The sequence below is a fragment of the Balaenoptera physalus genome (genome assembly GCF_965194825.1).
Source record: "Balaenoptera physalus genome assembly, chromosome: 1".
NCBI classification, from domain to species: Eukaryota; Metazoa; Chordata; class Mammalia; order Artiodactyla; family Balaenopteridae; genus Balaenoptera; species Balaenoptera physalus.
Window position 1 is genome coordinate 41168427 of NC_138882.1, and position 18778 is coordinate 41187204.

General features: G+C 37.2%; 1 protein-coding gene across 2 annotated transcripts in view; it reads right to left on the reverse strand.

The window, feature by feature from the left end:
* INTS7 (integrator complex subunit 7) overlaps window positions 1-18778 on the reverse strand; it is an 88900-nt gene that overhangs the window by 30669 nt on the left and 39453 nt on the right. For both annotated transcript variants that reach the window (XM_082471455.1, XM_082471456.1), the window contains 5 exons: window positions 16917-17051; window positions 13426-13523; window positions 10518-10757; window positions 8504-8641; window positions 7194-7400 (listed from right to left, as the gene is read on the reverse strand). In XM_082471455.1, the coding sequence (XP_082327581.1) occupies window positions 7194-7400; window positions 8504-8641; window positions 10518-10757; window positions 13426-13523; window positions 16917-17051 (818 nt within the window). The remainder of the gene's footprint in view (window positions 1-7193; window positions 7401-8503; window positions 8642-10517; window positions 10758-13425; window positions 13524-16916; window positions 17052-18778) is intronic.

Here is an 18778-nt window from a genome sequence, read left to right on the forward strand (position 1 = left end):
CCAAGGCAATCTACAAATTCAATGCAATCCCTATCAAAATATCAGATGGCAATTTTCACAGAACTAGAACACATAATTCCAAAATTCATATGGAAACCTTACAGGACCCCAAATAGCCAAAACAATCTTGAGAAAGAAGAACAAAGGTGGAGGTATCACACTCCCTGATTTAAAACTCTACTACAAAACTACAGTAATCAAAACAGTACTGTTTTGGCACAAAAACAGACACACAGATGAATGGAACAGAATAGAGAGTCTTGAAATAAACCCACACATATATGGTCAATTAATCTACAACAAAGGGGGCAATAATATACAATGAGGAAAAGACAGCATCTTCAATAAATAGTGTTAGGAAAACTGGACTGCTACATGCAAAAGAATCAAATTGGACTCCTTTTTCACATTACATACAAAAATAAACTCGAAATGGGTTAAAGACTTACATGTAAGACCTGAAACCATAAAATTTCTAGAAGAAAACACAGGAAGTACACTCTTTGACAGAATACTGTCTTATTGAGCTAAGTATTCTCTGTCTTACCTAGCAATATTTTTTTGGTTATGCCTCCTCAGGCAAGGGAAACAAAAGCAAAAATAAACAAATGGGACTATATCAAACTAAAAAAGCTTTTGCACAGCAAAGGAAACTATCCACAAAACAAAAAGGCTGCCTACCGAATGGGATATTTGGAAACAATATACCTAACAAGGGGTTAATATACAAAATATACAGAGAACTCAAACAACTTAACATTAAAAAGAAGCAAAAAACCCAATTAAAAATGGGCAAAGGACCTAAATAGACATTTTTCCAAGGAAGACATACAGATGGTCAAAAGGCACACGAAAAGATGCTCATCCAGGGAAATGCAAATCAAAACCACAATGAGATACCACCTCACACCTGTCAGAATGGCTACCATCAAAAAGACCACAAGTAACAAGTGTTGGAGAGGATGTGGAGAAAAGGGAAACTTGTGCACTTCTGGTGGGAATATAAATTGGTGCAGCCACTATGGAAAACAGTGTGAAAGTTCCTCAGAAAATTAAAAACAGAACTACCACATGATCCAACAATTCCACTTCTGGGTTTTTATCCAAAGAAAATAAAAACACTAATTAAAAAAGACATATGCATCCCTATGTTCACTGCAGTATTATTTACAATAGCCAAGATACAGAAGCCACCTAAGTCCCCATCAATAGACAAATGGATAAGGGAGAGGTGGCATATATATATATATATATATATATATATATATATATACACAATGGAATATTAGCCATAAAAAAGAATGAAATCTTGCCATTTGTGACAACACTGATGGACCTAGAGGATATTAGGCTAAGTGAAATAAGTCAGACAGACGAAGACAAATACTGTATGATTTAACTTATATGTGGAATCTAAAAAACAAAACAAATGAACAAACATAACTAAACAGAAAGAGTCACAGATAGAAGAGGTGGTTGCCAGAGGGGAAGAAGGTGGGGAGAGGAAACTGCTAAGGGAGATTAAGAGGTACAAACTATCAGTTACAAAATAAATGAGCCACAGGTATGTAATGTACCATATGGGGAATATAGCCAATAATTATGTAACATCTTTGTATGGTGACAGATGACAACTAGACTTATCATAGTATCGTTTTGAAATATACACAAATACTGAATCAGTATGCTGCGCATTAGGAACTGAATTTCATAGGTCATTAAATGTAAATAAACAAATGAACAAACAAATTCATAGAAGAATAGATCAAATTTGTGGCTACCAGAGGTGGAAGGCTGGGTGGGGGTTGGGAGGGAGAACTGAATGAAGGTAGTCAAAATGTACAGAATTCCAGTTATAAGTAAGTCCTAAGGATATAACGATATAAGGATATAAATACAACACAATAAAGATAACTAACACTGCTGTATGATATATATGAAAGTTGTTAAGACAGTAAAATCCTGAGTTCTCACCACAAGAAAAAAAATTGTTTTTTCTATTTCTTTAATGTGGTATTTATATGAGATGATGGAAGTTCACTAACCCCATTATGGTAATCATTTCATGACGTATGTATGTCAATCATTATGTTGTACACCTTAAATTTATACAGTGCTGTATGTCAATTATATCTCAATAAAACTAGAAGAAAAAATAAATTAAAAAAATACTATATTGAATATTTGAAAGCTGCTAAAAGAGTAGATCTTAAAAGTCCTCTTCACAAGAAAAAAAATTTTGTAACTACGTATGTGACGGATGTTAACTGTCACCATACTTACTGTAGTGATTTCACAATATATACAAATATCGAGTCGTGTTGCACATCTGAAACTAATACAATGTTATATATCAATCATACCTCAAATATATAGATATATAAAGTTTAATTGCATTAGTAATTTGGGAAACTCCAATCATAACTTCCAGAACATACCAAGTGAGGGGGAAAATGTAGAGTAACAGGAACTCTTATACACTACTGGAAGGATTGTAAATTTGTAAAACCACTATGGAAAAACTCCTGGTATTAGCTAGTCAACTGAAGATGTATATACCTTATGCAATTCCACTCCAAGGTAGTATTTTAGATCAGTATCTCTTAATAGGGGCAGGAGTATCCTCAGCATTTCTGGAGATTAAGCATCTCCAGCCACTGACCATTAGGCCAACAGCAGTCCCTCCAACCCCTCTATCACTGGGACAAACCCCTCACACATTTCTAAATTGGAGCAGGGGGCAGATACATAGTTCTGACTGAGTACCGCCCTAGAGAAAGGGTTTTCAATCTCAGTATACTAGTGACATTTTGGACCAAATAATTCTTTGTTGAGGGGAGACGTCCTGTGCATCGCTGGGTGTTCAGCAGTATCTTTGGCCTTTACCCACTAAACGCCAGTAACACCTTGGCGAGTTGTGATAACCATAAATGTCTCCAGACATTGCCAAATGGAGCTAAAATCATCCCCAGTTGAGAATCAGTATCCTAGAGAAACCTTTACATAGGTGCATCAAAATATGTCCAAGAATGTTCACAGCAGTAATGTTTTAATAACAAAAAACTGGAAAAATCAAAATTTCCATCAACATTAGAATGGGAAAATAAATTGATGTATAATCATATAATACATGGGTATACAGCAGTGAAACTGACCTAAAGCTATATGCAACAAGATGGATGAATCTTAGGAATATAATTTAGATAACCAAAGCAAGTCAAAGAAAAATACATGATTCCTTTTTATATAAAATTCAAAAACAAGCAACATAAAACAATACCTTAAGAGTTAAAGAAAAGCATGTTAAAATTGTAAAGAAAGGCAAGGGAATGGTACATACGAGGTTCAGGATGGGGACTTCCCTGGTGGCGCAGTGGTTAGTGGTTAAGAGTCCGCCTGCCAATGCAGGGGACACGGGTTCAAGCCCTGGTCCGGGAAGATTCCCCATGCTGCAGAGCAACTAAGCCCGTGCGCCACAACTACTGAGCCCGCGTGCCACAATTACTGAGCCCGTGCGCCTAGAGCCCGTGCTCCACAACAAGAGAAGCCACGGCAATGAGAAGGCTGCATGCTGCAATGGAGACCAACACAGCCAAAAATAAATAAATAAACAAACAAACAAACTTATAAAAAAAACAGATTCAGGATGGTGGTTACCTTTGTGAGGTAGGAAATGGTATACAAACATGGAGGGGCACACATGAATTTTAAAGGAAATGGTAATGTCCCATTTCCTAAACTGAGTGCTAGGTATACTTGGATATTTGATATTTTTATATACTCCACATAATATATATGTAGATATCATACCTATTCAATATTTAATAAAATAAAAAATAAATTTAAAACCCACCATTGCAGGCAGATTGCTAAAATCGTTCCTCTAACTCATGCCTCCACTCCCACCCCTGCCCCAGTCTCCACACCTTATATAATCTCCCTTAAAGTGTGGGTAGAACCTGTAACTTGTTTCTATCTAATGGAATATGACAAAGGTAATAGATTTTGAGGATGTAATTTAGGTCCCTAATGAGCTGACTTTATATTCATCAAAAGGGAGATTATTCTGGGTAGATCTCTCCTCATCAGGTGAGTCCATTAAAAGAGGGTCTTGAAGGTAAGAGATTCTCCTGCATGCCCTGAAGCTTCCACAAGTCATACAGCTGTGAGGAAATAAATCCTGCCAAAAACTATACGAATTTAGAAGAGGACCCTGAGCCCAGGCCTCAGACAAGACTGGCCCTGGCTGACACCCTGATTGCAACTTTGTGACAACATGAGCAGAGGACCCAGTTAAGTCATGCCTGGACTTCTGACTCACAGAAACCGTAAAATAATAAATGGGTGTTGTTTTAAGCCACTAAATTTGTGGTAATTTGTTACACAGCATGGAAAACTGATACAAACACTTTTTACAATTTTTATTTCTAAGAAGCAAGGTAACTCTCATTAAACACTCCATTGGGAAATTAGGCACCCAACATTGCCATAGCGCCCCACAAGCACAGAATTTTTTTTTTTTTTTTTTTTTTTTTTTTAACATCTTTATTGAAGTATAATTGCCTTACAATGGTGTGTTAGCTTCTGCTTTATAACAAAGTGAATCAGTTATACATATACAATATGTTCCCATTTCTCTTCCCTCTTGCATCTCCCTCCCTCCCACCCTCCCCATCCCATCCCTCTAGATGGTCACAAAGCACCGAGCTGATCTCCCTGTGCTATGCGGCTGCTTCCCACTAGTTATCTATTTTACATTTGGTAGTGTATATATGTCCATGACACTCTCTTACCCTGTCACATCTCACCCCACCCCCTCCCCTTATCCTCAAGTCCATTCTCTAGTAGGTCTGTGTCTTTATTCCCGTCTTGCCACTAGGTTCTTCATGGCCTTTTTTTTTTTTTTTTTTTTTTTTTTCCCCTTAGATTCCGTATATATGTGTTAGCATACTGTATTTGTTTTTCTCTTTCTGACTTACTTCACTCTGTATGACAGACTCTAACTCCATCCACCTCATTACAAATACCTCCATTTCATTTCTTTTTATGGCTGAGTAATATTCCATTGTATATATGTGCCACATCTTCTTTATCCATTCATCTGTCGATGGACATTTAGATTGCTTCCATGTCCTGGCTATTGTAAATAGAGCTGCAATGAACATTTTGGTACATGACTCTTTTTGACCTATGGTTTTCTCAGGGTATATGCCCAGTAGTGGGATTGCTGGGTCGTATGGTAGTTCTATTTGTAGTTTTTTAAGGAACCTCCATACTGTTCTCCATAGTGGCTGTATCAATTTACATTCCCACCAACAGTGCAAGAGTGTTCCCTTTCCTCCACACCCTCTCCAGCATTTATTGTTTCTAGATTTTTTGCTGATGGCCATTCTGACCGGTGAAGCACAGAATTTTTAACTTCTCTTTAGTTTGGTTGAAGAAGGCAAAAAGTATAATCCTCATAGCTGACAACCTCAAATTAGAACATTCATGTGCCAGAGAGTAAAAGGGCAATTCATGCTCAAATCATCTTCGTTCAAAAGACAGAAAGCTACCGTCAAATCCATACTTGTCAAATGAACAGATTTTCTAAAAACCTTAAAACAAAACAAAACCCTGAGAGTATAGTACAATCAGAAATGTGAGAAGTTCCAAATGATTGTACAGATCATACTGCCTTCCCCTCCAGACTATTCTCAAGTGGAGAATCATTTCCTGATTTCTTTTTATCCTCAAAGCAGTGTCTGGCACATAGCAAGTGCTTACAGTCTGTTGAATAAAGGAACTCCATTTCAAAAGATGATTTGAGGCTCAATAACCTGCCCTTGCCTGTGTTAATGGCAGAACGGAGACAAAGACAAGGGCCTTCTGTCAACTGGGTACTTTCTTCCTACATCAGAATTCAGTCCTTAATTACTGCCAAGCCTCATTAAACACACATACCACACAAATCATTAAAAGACTATTAAATATTCAATGGGATTTTTCATAATATTAATTCTATCTGCCTCACTGTTTTGTGAGCCTGTTTCACATTTCTTACCATTTACTGTACTGCATGATTAACAATTTTCTGTTCCACATCAACTAGAAAATGAAATTACCCTACTGACTGGAGGCAATAACTGTACTTTTTCATTTTCTGAGGTATTTATTAGCCTAATATAGGCAACAACAATCTTTTCCTAGGATAATCAAGAGGAGAGAATCACAGCAGTCAATGCTACCCCTTAAAATGGAGGGCAGCCATTCCTATATTCCTGTTTTAAAACAGCAGTTAATCAATAAATCATTCTTCAAAAGATATGTACCCACAGTAATCTGAATAGTCTGTCTCTTTTGTGACATCTGTTTATTCTTTGTTCTACTTTGAAACATTTCTCTTTGCATGGCCCACCATTAAAAATATTTTAGATTATGTGATAAATATAAAACAGGTAGCAAAAGTTTTATGGCCCCATCTAAATATATACAATTTTTAAAGTCATGTGACAATACTTTAAACATGTTTAAAGCTGATTACATAAACTCTTTACTCTTAAGGGGAAAAAGTCCTTGCATTGATACAGAAAATGCACATTTTAGGGAACAGGTTCTTACTTAGGAATATTAACTAGTTTCAAGGAAATGTTAAGGATCTGCTCTCTCTGCCACACCCTTTCTTTCTTGGCAAAAAAAAAAAAAAAAAAAGGAAATAGTAGCTGGCTGACTGTTAATTTGGAATAGGAGGATATCACAGTGGGATAAAAGGTGAGACACTAGCATCCCTCATAATTTCTTATTTACAAAGCAAGAAACTCTAGTTTCTTAGTGAGTAGTTGCCAGGTATGAGATGCGGTGGAGGGTTTATGTTTGACGGTAGCAGTGACCCAGGCTGGGGTCTGACTAACAGGAGTCTGGAAAGGGAGGATCGTATCTCCACTTTACCCTTCCTGCATGGATTCAGCAATCCTCTTCACATGTGTGCCTGATACTTGATAAAAACAAAATGATAAATGTTCACCAATCTATGAATGTTAAAAAGTGGGGGAGGGGTTAATGATCTACTTCCATGTCCTATTTATTACTTTAATACTGCCAAATACATATATATCAGCAGATTTTTCAAGGTTAAAAGAGGATAAGCCCCAAAAGAAAAGGGAGACCATCATCACACAAGTCATCATCACCAAAGGAGAATTAAGAGGACTTACTGTTAAGGAAGCAATCCCTTTGTGGTAGAATTTTAAAGACTCAGCAATGCAAGAAAGTGCTGAACTATAATTCTCCTCTTGCAACCCAGTGAGACACTGCTCTGCATGTGAGAACTCCTTCAAACTATTCAGCCAGAAGTAGAAATGTTCTGAGGCAACCTGAGTCAGCAAACTCTGATAAAGCTCTCTGGCCATGTCGTGATTACCCTAAGAAAAAAAAGCGGGGGAGGATAATGAGGTTCTTACACTTGAATTAGTTGATGTAGCAGCTAAAAGAGAAACCCAAACCTTGGATAAGTTTTAACAGTCACTCCTCACATTATAACTCTGTGAGACTCAGTCTAAGTATTTCTTCAGAGAAAACATGCTGAGCTGCTTTTATGTAACATAATGACTGAAGTTCTCTACCAAAACAGTTCCAAAGAGAAAATGAATGGAAGTAACTATAACCCATGTCTAGAATTTTAGTTCAAAACATAGAAAGTATAAATACTTATTGTATGTCATTTTGTATGGGCTATTTAGTGGGGTGGGGAGAACTCCAGTTAAGTTCCATCCAGCGATTACCAAGAGGAGCGCTGCGCCCTCTGGAAATGACTGAGGGAAGGGTAGTTGTGGGAGGATGTGAATGCCCTTTAATGCCTGGGGGCGAGGGAGGCTCACTGTCCTGCAGTGCGTGGATGCTTGGCACAGTTGGGTATAATAAAGAAATATCCTGTCAGGAGTGCTTCTTCTCCCATTTGAGAAACACTGTAAAATGTGAACATGTGCTTCAATCACCTAGAATAATGCTTCTCAAATTTTGTTCTCTGGACTTATCCCCAAAGAATTTCTATACTATCCAAGCTCTATATTTCCTCTCAAACAAAATTAATAAAAATCATTAGGCTTTCCATATGGTTGAGAGGGAACAGAATACTAAAACTTTCCCGTTTCCACATAAGAATGATAAAGTTGGAGAGGGAAAGGGAAGAACGACACGGTGTACTGAAAGGGGAGAATACAAACGTGGGTGGGAGGGAGCTGCGCTTACGGGAGCACAGGACAAAATGAAAGCGCTGCTAACCACCTACAGCCAGAAAGAGCTCATATTTTTGGAATTCCCATGGAACTTCCCCATAACAACATATATACCATTCTCTGTGTATATGCTAAAAATTAGGTCCTTTCCTTCATCATCTTTTAATCCCATGACTAAAAAGTACTTCTACCTTCATCTTTAGTTTGGACTAGGAGTAACAATCACACAACCTAAGGTTCGTAATCTGCCATTTTCACCAACCCAGTTCACACAGAAGGATAATACATACCATTCGGGATGCCTGTCTGGCAATTCGGTATACAGTCCATCCATTGGAGACGCTTTCAAGCTGCTGCTTAATTACTGCCTTTACTTCAGCAGACAGTGCTTTCTGACTGGCTACAAAAATCACAGTGGCCAAGCTCACCTAACATCGAGCAAGAAGTAAGAAAGTCAAGAAAATCATTAACTCTATGCAATGTCAAAGATAACTTTATCCAAAAGGGTGAAAAACTAATTAGAGCCTATCAAAAAAGAACAAAATTTGTCTTCCTTTGACATTTATAAAATTTCCACTTCATTCCTTTGCTCAGAGCATTGTGTATAATAGCAAATAATTAGAAACAATGCCCATAAATATGGATAAACTATGATATAATCACACAATGAAATACTATAGAGCAGTGAAGTGGATAAACTAGAAATACACTTATCAGTACAGATGATTCACACAAAACAGGCAAAAATAGGCAAAATGCAGAAGATTACATGCAGCATGAGAACACAAAGTTAAAAATATGCCAAAAATATTGCATATCACTTAGGATATATACTAAGGTAGTAAATATATAACAACATGCATGGGAATGACAAACACCAAATTCGGGAGATTCGTTACCTATCCTGATAGGAAGGAAGACGACACTATCAGAGAGATACACAGCAGGGTACAAGTCAAGGGTACTAGTAACACTTTTTTCTTAACCTAGGTGATGGATGCAAAAGCTTTCATCATGGGCTTCCCTGGTGGCGCAGTGGTTGAGAGTCTGCCTGCCAATGCAGGGGACACGGGTTCGAGCCCTGGTCTGGGAAGATCCCACATGCCGCGGAGCAACTAGGCCCGTGAGCCACGACTGCTGAGCCTGCGCGTCTGGAGCCTGTGCTCCGCAACGGGAGGGGCCGCGATAGTGAAAGGCCCACGCACCGCGATGAAGAGTGGCCCCCGCTTGCCGCAACTAGAGAAAAGCCCTCGCACAGAAATGAAGACCCAACACAGGTAAAAAATAAATAAATAAATAAATAAATAATAAAAGCTTTCATCATATTATTCCTTATGTGTTTTTGAATATTATCTTTCATAATTTAAAGTTGCTTTAAAGTCGTACTAAGAAAAAAGCAATAAAAAACATTAATTGAAAATGCTGCTTCAATGAAAAATAAACTTGGCTAACTGCTTCTCAGTATTCCAAAGCTGATACATACAAGGACCCATACAGACTGTGGTAACTGCCTGATTCCCACGACCACTGACGGCCACTTAGTCATCTGGGTGACCTTTCCTGATAGCAAATGATGAAATGGGGGCAATCTTTTACACAATGCCCCCTGCAGGATTAAACATAAAATGGGCTTGAGTAAGTAATTTCACTAAGTTTTTTCCCAAGCCATAAAGTCAGATGACCACAAACAATATGGAGTGGCTACTTTAAAGCTTACATATAATTTATGCATATTTAGAACGTAGTCTACTCTCAGCCCTGGAGAACTTTTAACTAAACATTATTATACAGCTTCCACACCTTCTGGTTTTTTCTAAGCATGTACCTTTCCCAACCCCAGGACTGTACTGAAACCTAAACTGGATCCTAAACAGCTAAAGAGGTCCTGGATTGGCAAAGAGGAATTGGGTTAATTTATGGTCATTGATATCACTAGGTCTTTAACTTACATTTTTGGAAGTACAATACACGGTTTGGTTCACCATTTATTTGCTTTGTATAAAAAAGAAAAAAACCTTCATTTTCCTTTTGTCCTTTGTAATAAAACAAAAATATCAGATTGAAGACTTTGGCTACACTAAGCTGATTTGACAGGGCTTAGGAAGAAAGCAGTTTTACATGTGAACAAAATAGGGCTTTCTATACCAAAAGCGGAAATGGTAAAAAGCTCCAGGTCCCAACCCTATTTTGACTTCAGCATGCTCTTGGTCTTAGCTGATTACTTTAACCTGTGGAATTCTGAAAGTAATTCCCACTGGACCAGATCCTATTCGTCCACAGCAGGTTCAAAAAGTGGCTCCTTACCAGAAGTTCTTGTTGCTTGTCTGTGGCTGATCGTCCGATCACCTTGTAGAGCTCCATGAGGTCACCGAGCATTCCATCGCCCAACACAGGCAGCTGCATGGCAATGGCGGCCAGGCAGTGGCACATCAGGATCCGGGAAGCATCCTGAGCACTGTGCAACTGAGTCAACAAGGTCTCAACTACAGACTGGCTGAGATGGGGCCTACCCTTGGCCAACTTCACCATACAATTCAGAGCGATCTGCATATTGAATAGAAAATGGACCAGTTACATTCTGAAGGTATGAAGTGAAGCTTTAAAGAAAGTAACTCTCTACAAGTTACTAGGAAAAATCAAGGAAAAGGGTTTTTTGTAGGCATGACATTTTTCTTCATAAGAAACACATGACATTGAATCCCATATTAAGATCTGCAAGTGTGCCATGTTTAAAACTAAAATAATAAGACAGGATGGTACATTAAACACTCATTTTAATCTAAGACTATTCAGTCTAAGACTTGAGATGAACATCATAAGGAATAATGCTGAAAAGGCCAAATAAATGCCAAACTGACTGTCATATTACTGCACTTTCATTACTTTTCAAGAACTGCTTCTAAAGTGTGGTTTGTAAACTTACCCATAACGGCATCTCCTAGGATGCTAATTAAAATACAGATTCTTGGGCCCTATCCATCCCAAACTTAATGAATTAACCTTTTTTTTTTTTTTTCTGGTGTTTGGGTTACTGAAAGTTTGCAGTTTAAAAAAGGTGCCCTAGGTGACTTCAGCACACTGAAGTGGGGAGGAGGCTTCTAATTTTCTTTTATTTCTCAACAGAAATCTAAATATCAGTTGGTCTCAGAGCTTCTATTCAGGCCAGTTAATCACAGCCCTAATATCCCAGCCATCAAAACTAGAAACCCAGAAGTCCTCTAACTAACATAGCCAACAGGTTGCTAAACCTAGTCATTTCTACTTTTGTCAAGTCTCTAATATCCATCTATTTAGCTCCCTTTCATTCTCTCTACTACAACATAAATGTCTCCCTAATTCCAATCTCTTGAAAAGATGGGCCCATTAATCCATCCTTCACGCTACAACCATGTAGCTTTCAGTGTGTTAGGAAGAATAATCATGTCTTTAGGGTCTGACAGACCCAGAGTTTAAGGTCAGCTTGCCCTTGACTGACTGTCTGTGAACAAGTTATTTTATCTCTCTGAGACTTAATTTCCTCATGACTACAAGAGGAATACGAATTTCACTAGTTAAGGTTATTGTAAACAGTGAAAGATGTATATACAAGCCTTCAACAAAGTTTGGTACGTAATAGACATATTTAAATAACAATAATAGCTATAACAAAAGTTAGAGCATGGTCACTACTTCAAAATTTTAAGATCTCATTACCTACAGAATCAAGCAAAAGTTCCTCAGCCTGACATTTGATATCCCCCATGATTGAGCTACAAACTACTTTCTAATCTCCCTTTACATCAACCAGCCACAGTGGGCTACTTATCATTCTTCCAACACAACAGGTACATTTCTGCTTTCCTGTCTTTCATAACAGTGGTCCCTCAGGTTCAAATGATCCTTCCTCAATACTGAAATTCTACCCCATCTTTCAAGGCTTAATTCATATGACATCTACTTGTTCAAGTCTTCCCTAATATCCTTAGTTGAAATTAATCACCCCCCACTCTGTCCTCTCAATTAGAATTGCACTTTTGTTTATACTACCAGAGAACTTGCGACATTCTGCTTGGTATTACAACCGCTTATATAAATATCAGTATCCTCTTATGGAGAGCTCCTCTAACAAAGGGACTTTTCTTGACCACCCATGTACGTCCCACTGTGCTGAGTCCAGTGTTTTATTGACACCTACGATTGGTGGCAAAGGTTTTGGTTTGCTTTCTTTCTTTTTAAACTTTTTAAGTAAATGTATTGCGGTTCCAAAGGGATTCTGTGGACTTGCCAATCACATGTTGCCTACTTCCTTCACCACCCCTTGATTATCAGCTTTTATTTAATGGTACTAGTATCTTTACTGTACAACATCATGACCACAACATACCTTTTCTTAACATGCTAAAATAAGTCATGCCTTCCCTCAAGCCATACCTTATACAAGCTATAGTTCTTACATTCTCCAATGTCTACTTAATAGCCTTTTACTTCTACTAATTCTACTTTTCGTAATTATTTTGTACCATCAAAAATTATATTTTATGTTTCAATCCAATACCAGTCTCATTAAAAAAATTTTTAACTATCTCTAAAATGATTCTATAATTAAGTGAAAGTGAAAAGCCCTTAAAACTAGGGCTTCTATACTCTAGAAATTAATACACACTTACACATTTATGAGTTTGACTGCAGTAATTTCATCAGTTCTTTGTGATCTTATCAGTGTTACCTTAGATTATAAACTTCGAAAAGTGCAGGAGCGCTGTCTATTTAACTTTACATTATCTAGGACCATCATATGTATCTATTACAACTTAATAAACACTTTCAACTGACGGCAAAATAGGCCAAAGCTCAAATTTCTACCTCGCCTATATTTTGGAATAACAACAGTCAAAATGCTAGTTTTGAAAGTGAAGATCAAGGGCAAATATTTGTTTAAGCCAGGAGTTGACAAACTCTTGCACTTGGGCCAAATCCTGCCTGTTTTTGTAAATAAAATTTTACTGGAACACAGCCACACCATCACCCTTCCTTTTTTTTTTTTTTTTTTTAAAAAAAACACATTGTCCATGGCTACTTTTTTTCTACAATAGTAGAACTGAGCAGTTGTGACAAAGAGTGCATTGCCTGCAAAACTTAAAATATTTACTATCTGAACCTTTACAAAGAGATTGCCGATCTACACTTTAGGCAATGAAGACAGGCATTATATTAAAATAACTGATGTTTTCACCTTTAAAGTGGCTTGAGCACCTGGGCTATCATCTTCACTACAAAGTACCAGAAGGGATTCCAGGCCAAAGACAGCATCTTGTTCCAGTGCCAAAAGGTCTACAGGAAAAACACTAATTTTTTTAGCGATCAAGTAGAGAAGATTAAATGCACACACACACACACACACACACACACTTAGAAGAAGAAAACATTAAGGAGTCTAAAATATAGGAAATACTTCAATGCATAAAGCTAACCTTCCTGAAAAAGTACATGTGGCATTACTTCTAAAATGCAAAGGCTATCTTTAGACTTGTATATTTCCACTACTTTATTGAAGATTATAAAAATATATACATTATATCAAGCCGAAAAGCTTCTGCACAGCGAAGAAAACCATTAACAAAATGAAAAGGCAAGCTGCTGAATGGGAGAAAATATTTGCAAATCATATATCTGATAAGGGGTTGTTAATATTTAAAATATATTAAGAATTCATACAACTCAACAGCACAAAAACTCAATCTGATTAAAAAATGGGCAGAGAATCTGAATAGACTTCTTTCCAAAGACGACATACAGATAGGCAACAGGTACAGGAAAAGATGCTCAACATCACTAATTATTAGGGAAATGCAAATCAAAATCACAATGAAGGATCACTTCACACCTTTTAGAATGGTTATTATAAAAAAGATAGGAAATAAAAAGTGTTGGCAAGGATGTAAACAAAAGGAAACCCTTGTGCACTGTTGGTGGGAATATAAATTGGTGCAGCCGCAACGGAAAACAGTATGAAGGTTCCTCAAAAAGTTAAAAATAGAACTATTATATGATCCAGCAATTCCACTTTTGAGTATGCATCTGAAGACAAAAACATTAACTCAAAAAGATATGTGTACTCCCATGTTTATTGCAGCATTATTTACACTAGCCAAGATACAGAAACCACCTAAATGTCCACTGATGTATGAATAAAGAAAATGTGGTATGTATGTGTGTATGTGTATATATATATATATATACATACACACACACACACACACACACACACACACGATGGAATATTATTTAGCTATTTTTTATAAAAGAAGGAAATCCTGTCATTTGTGACAATGGATGGACCTTGAGGGCATTATGCTAAGTGAAATAAGTTAGACACAGAAAAACAAATACTGTATGATCTCACTTAAATGTGGAATCTAGAACATACAAACAAACACCAAGCTCATAGATACAGAGAACAGACTGGTGGTTGCCAGAGGTAGGGGGGAGGAAGCTGAGGGGGGGGCAAAATGGATGAAGGGGTTGGAAAGGTGCAAACTTCCAGTTATAAAATGAGTAAGTTATGGGAATGTAATGTAAAGCATGGTGACTATAGTCAGTAATACTGTACTGCATATTTGAAAGTTGTCAGGAGAGTAGATCCTAAAAGTTCTCATCACAAGAAAAAAAAACTTTACAATGACAATGTATGGTGACGAATGTTAACTAGATTTATTGTGGTGATCATTTCCAAATACATACAAATATTGAATCATTATGTTGTACACCTGAAACTAAAAATACACACACATACATTAAACCAAGATCTAAAGCCACAAAGGTATAAATAAAGCCTAACTGAAACAGTGTCACCAGCTTAGCTAAGGAAAAAACTAGCAAACCATGTAGCATGTGTCAATCTTCCAAACAAGACATAAATTATGCAGGTCCATTTTCACCTAAGATGCAACTTTCTCACAAAAGTGGAACTACTTTTAGGAAATAATCAAGACCGCACTTAATCTTATAAATGTTTTAAGTCAGATCATAAAGAAATGAACCCTTTAGATGTCTCATGTAATAGCAGTACTATACCATCTTTTCACTACCTTTGGGCTAAAATTTCTCTAAAGTTTCTAGAAAGTTCTGAATAAATTACTTAACCACATTTAGGTTAATGTATGTCAGCTTTGGGACGTCCCTGGTGATGCAGTGGTTAAGAATCTGCCTGCCAATGCAGGGACACAGGTTTGAGCCCTGGTCTGAGAAGATCCCACATGCCACAGAGCAACTAAGCCTGTGCTCAGAGCCCATGAGCCACAACTACTGAGCTTGCATGCCACAACTACTGAAGACTGCATGCCTAGAGCCCTTGCTCCACAACAAGAGAAGCCACTGCAATGAGAAGCCCGAGCACCACAACGACGAGTAGCCCCTGCTCGCCGCAACTACAGAAAGCTTGCGCACAGCAATGAAGACCCAACGCAGCCAAAAATAAATGAATGAATGAATAAGTAAATAAACGAATATGTCAGCTTTGAGGACATACAGCAATTTGCTGTGTTAAATGGTAGAAAATACTTATTACTATGGAAAAATAAAACAAGATTAGTTATTCAAATCAGAATCAACATACAACTTAAAGAAATGTCTCCTGAGTTAGTGTAGGGGCTTGGCAAACAATGTCTAGTGAAGGTCAGGTTGCTAGGAAAATAAAGGCACTAGTAACAAGCAGTGCTGAAGCCTAGTGGGGATAAGAGGGACTGCTGATCCTTAACAAAGATCAAAATAAGCACTGAAACAGATGAAACATCCAAAATGCACTTCCTGTTTTTGAACACCAGCATGAACTTCTTTAAGTGTTTAGGTCAAAAGACGTTAGGAATACAATAAAATATATGCATCATTTTCTATGCATGTCCTTCTTGATTGTGCAAATCATTTAATGCTATAGATACCTAGAGATAAACTCCATGAAAATTTAATTTGCATTGCTCTGTTAATTCATTTGCCCCTAGGTGAAACTGTTTGTTATTTAAGCCACTCGATAACTTCATATGTTTTTTTTTTCCCCTAAATTTTCTAGGTTTTTTTTTTACAGGTGAACAAACTGATACCACTGGATAGTTATAAGCAAAGGTAAGCAATGGGAGGAAATGGGCAATGCTCCATAAAACCTTTCAATTCTGCAATCCCAATCCTAAAGTCCTCATTTTTTTAAAAAATAAATTTATTTATTTTATTTATTTATTTTTGGCTGTGTTGGGCCTTCGTTGTTGTGCATGGGCTCTCTAATTGCGGTGAGTGGGGGCTACTCTTCGTTGCGGTGCGCAGGCTTCTCACTGAGGTGGCTTCTCTTGTTGTGGAGCACAGGCTCTAGACAAGTGGGCTCAGTAGTTGTGGCTTGCGGGCTCTAGAGCACAGGCTCAGTAGTTGTGGCGCACAGCTTAGTTGCTCCGCGTCATGTGGGATCTTCCCGGACCAGGGCTCGAACCCGTGTCCCCTGCACTGGCAGGCGGATTCTCAACCACTGTGCCACTAGGGAAGCCCCACTCTATTTTTTCCCCCCAAAGGATTAAGCAGTCTTGAGAAAATCTGCCCTAAGAACATTCAGGAGGAGGCAACCAATAGATAAAAGCACACAGGCTAAAAATAATAAGGGATTAAAAAACCAAATACACACAGGATTCTGGTCAAACTCCAATCTAAAAGTTTATACATAGTATCAGTCTTGATCAAACTTACCTTTTTCTTGACAAGAGACAGTAATATTAGTTAGGACTCTCACTCCATGAGCTGCAATGCCCCTATTATTATGGTAACAGCACTCTTGGGCTAATTTGACTAAATCAGAGGATCTAGGGGAAGAACCCACATTTCCTAAACAAGGAGAGAAAAGTAGTACAGATTTAATTCATTTATATAGTTCAAAAGCAGTTCATTTTAAGCAGTTCATTTTTATCATTTTCAAGAGAAAATCTCTAACAATAAATTTCAACAAAATTTTCTACCTCTACCCCATGATCAATATACATCACCATTTCTTTTTCTCCTGTCAAGGTACCTAGAATAAGTATATGCTAATAGTTTTGTAATGATTAAATTCTAAAATCAATATACTTCCCCACAAAAATATTAATAAAAACTGACTAAAGAATACAGCAAAAGCCAAAACAACTATAGATTGTATCTTGGGCATTCAAATAGTCTCTCATTAAAATGGAGTCATTACAAGGCTTCTTGTCAAATAAAACCTTACATTCAAGAGAGGAGAGAAACAAAAGTTTTAAGTTTGCTGTTCCCACTTCAATTGCTGGCACATAGTTACACTGCAAAAGGTTTATATAGGAATTTATTATTTTAGAGCTAGAAAGGACCTGGGGATCATCTGATTCAACAACCTACTTTTACAGAAGAAATTGAAGCCTAAAGATTTTAAGCATCTTGCCATGGAGGTCATAAAACCTGTTAGTTATGCACTGGCCTTATGCTTTATATATTTTCCATCCTATAGTTGCAGTAACTTTTAAAAGTCACACCTGAAATTCTGTAACATAAGGTTTATGTTGTGCATGTTTTTATTTATAGTAGAGAAGCTCTCAGTTATAAGTGAGTGAGCTTCAGGAAGAATCAGGAGATTATAGCTCATTCAACTTCTCAGCGGGGTCTCTCATTCCTGTCTTCCTTTCCCCTGCTTATTTTTCCATGATTCCTATCAACTGCAATCTTTTACACCAACGGCGATCATATTTTTTGAGGTTTGAAAAGGACACTATTATAAATAACAACAGGTATAAACCAAGACTATCTCAGGCAGTGTGGGACATACGGTCACCTTACTGATTTCCAGCTTGACATAAAAGTACTAGCTTAGGTAAAACCTCAGTGCTTTTTAAATAGGCAAAACATTTGAAAGATGAACCTATGAGTTCTCTTTACAAAACCATGGAAATTATAATTTCCTCCATTCTTTTTCTTGCCCATGTGATATGGACAATGCAGACTCATCTACAAATTTACAAACATGTTTTAGAACTTACTTTTTTCCTTTTTTTTTTTCTCATCAAGATATTAAAGAAAACTTGGGGAAAAAACCCAGAAAAACCCAAAGAAAAGAACAAAAATCATCCCCAAACCCATAAACCAGCATGACCTTATTATTAACTTTCGGGAATACTTTAAAAAATCTTTTTCCCCCATGCACACCAATACAATTTAAAAATTCATATATAATCAGGATAAGTAGATACTTCCAATTTCTACCTTTAAAATATAATATTTGTGAGCATTTTTCTATGTCAATTGGTTTAGGAATAAAATTATTATTTTCAATTTTTTTTACTTAGAAACAATTTACTAAGATAAATTCACAGGGTTCAAAAGGTTCAACCAAAGCAGAAAAAGGTAGAAAGTTAGAAAGAGAAAAGTCTTCCTCATCCACCTAATGTCATGTTTCTTGTGCATCATTCCAAAGAGTATAAAACAACAAAAAACTTTAGCCTTAAGTCTGTTATGTAAGCAAGCTCCTCACAGGGCATTAACAAAGGCATTTTGGAGTTAAATCATCTTAAACAGGCAACTAGGAAAGCATTATTGAACTGGGGTAA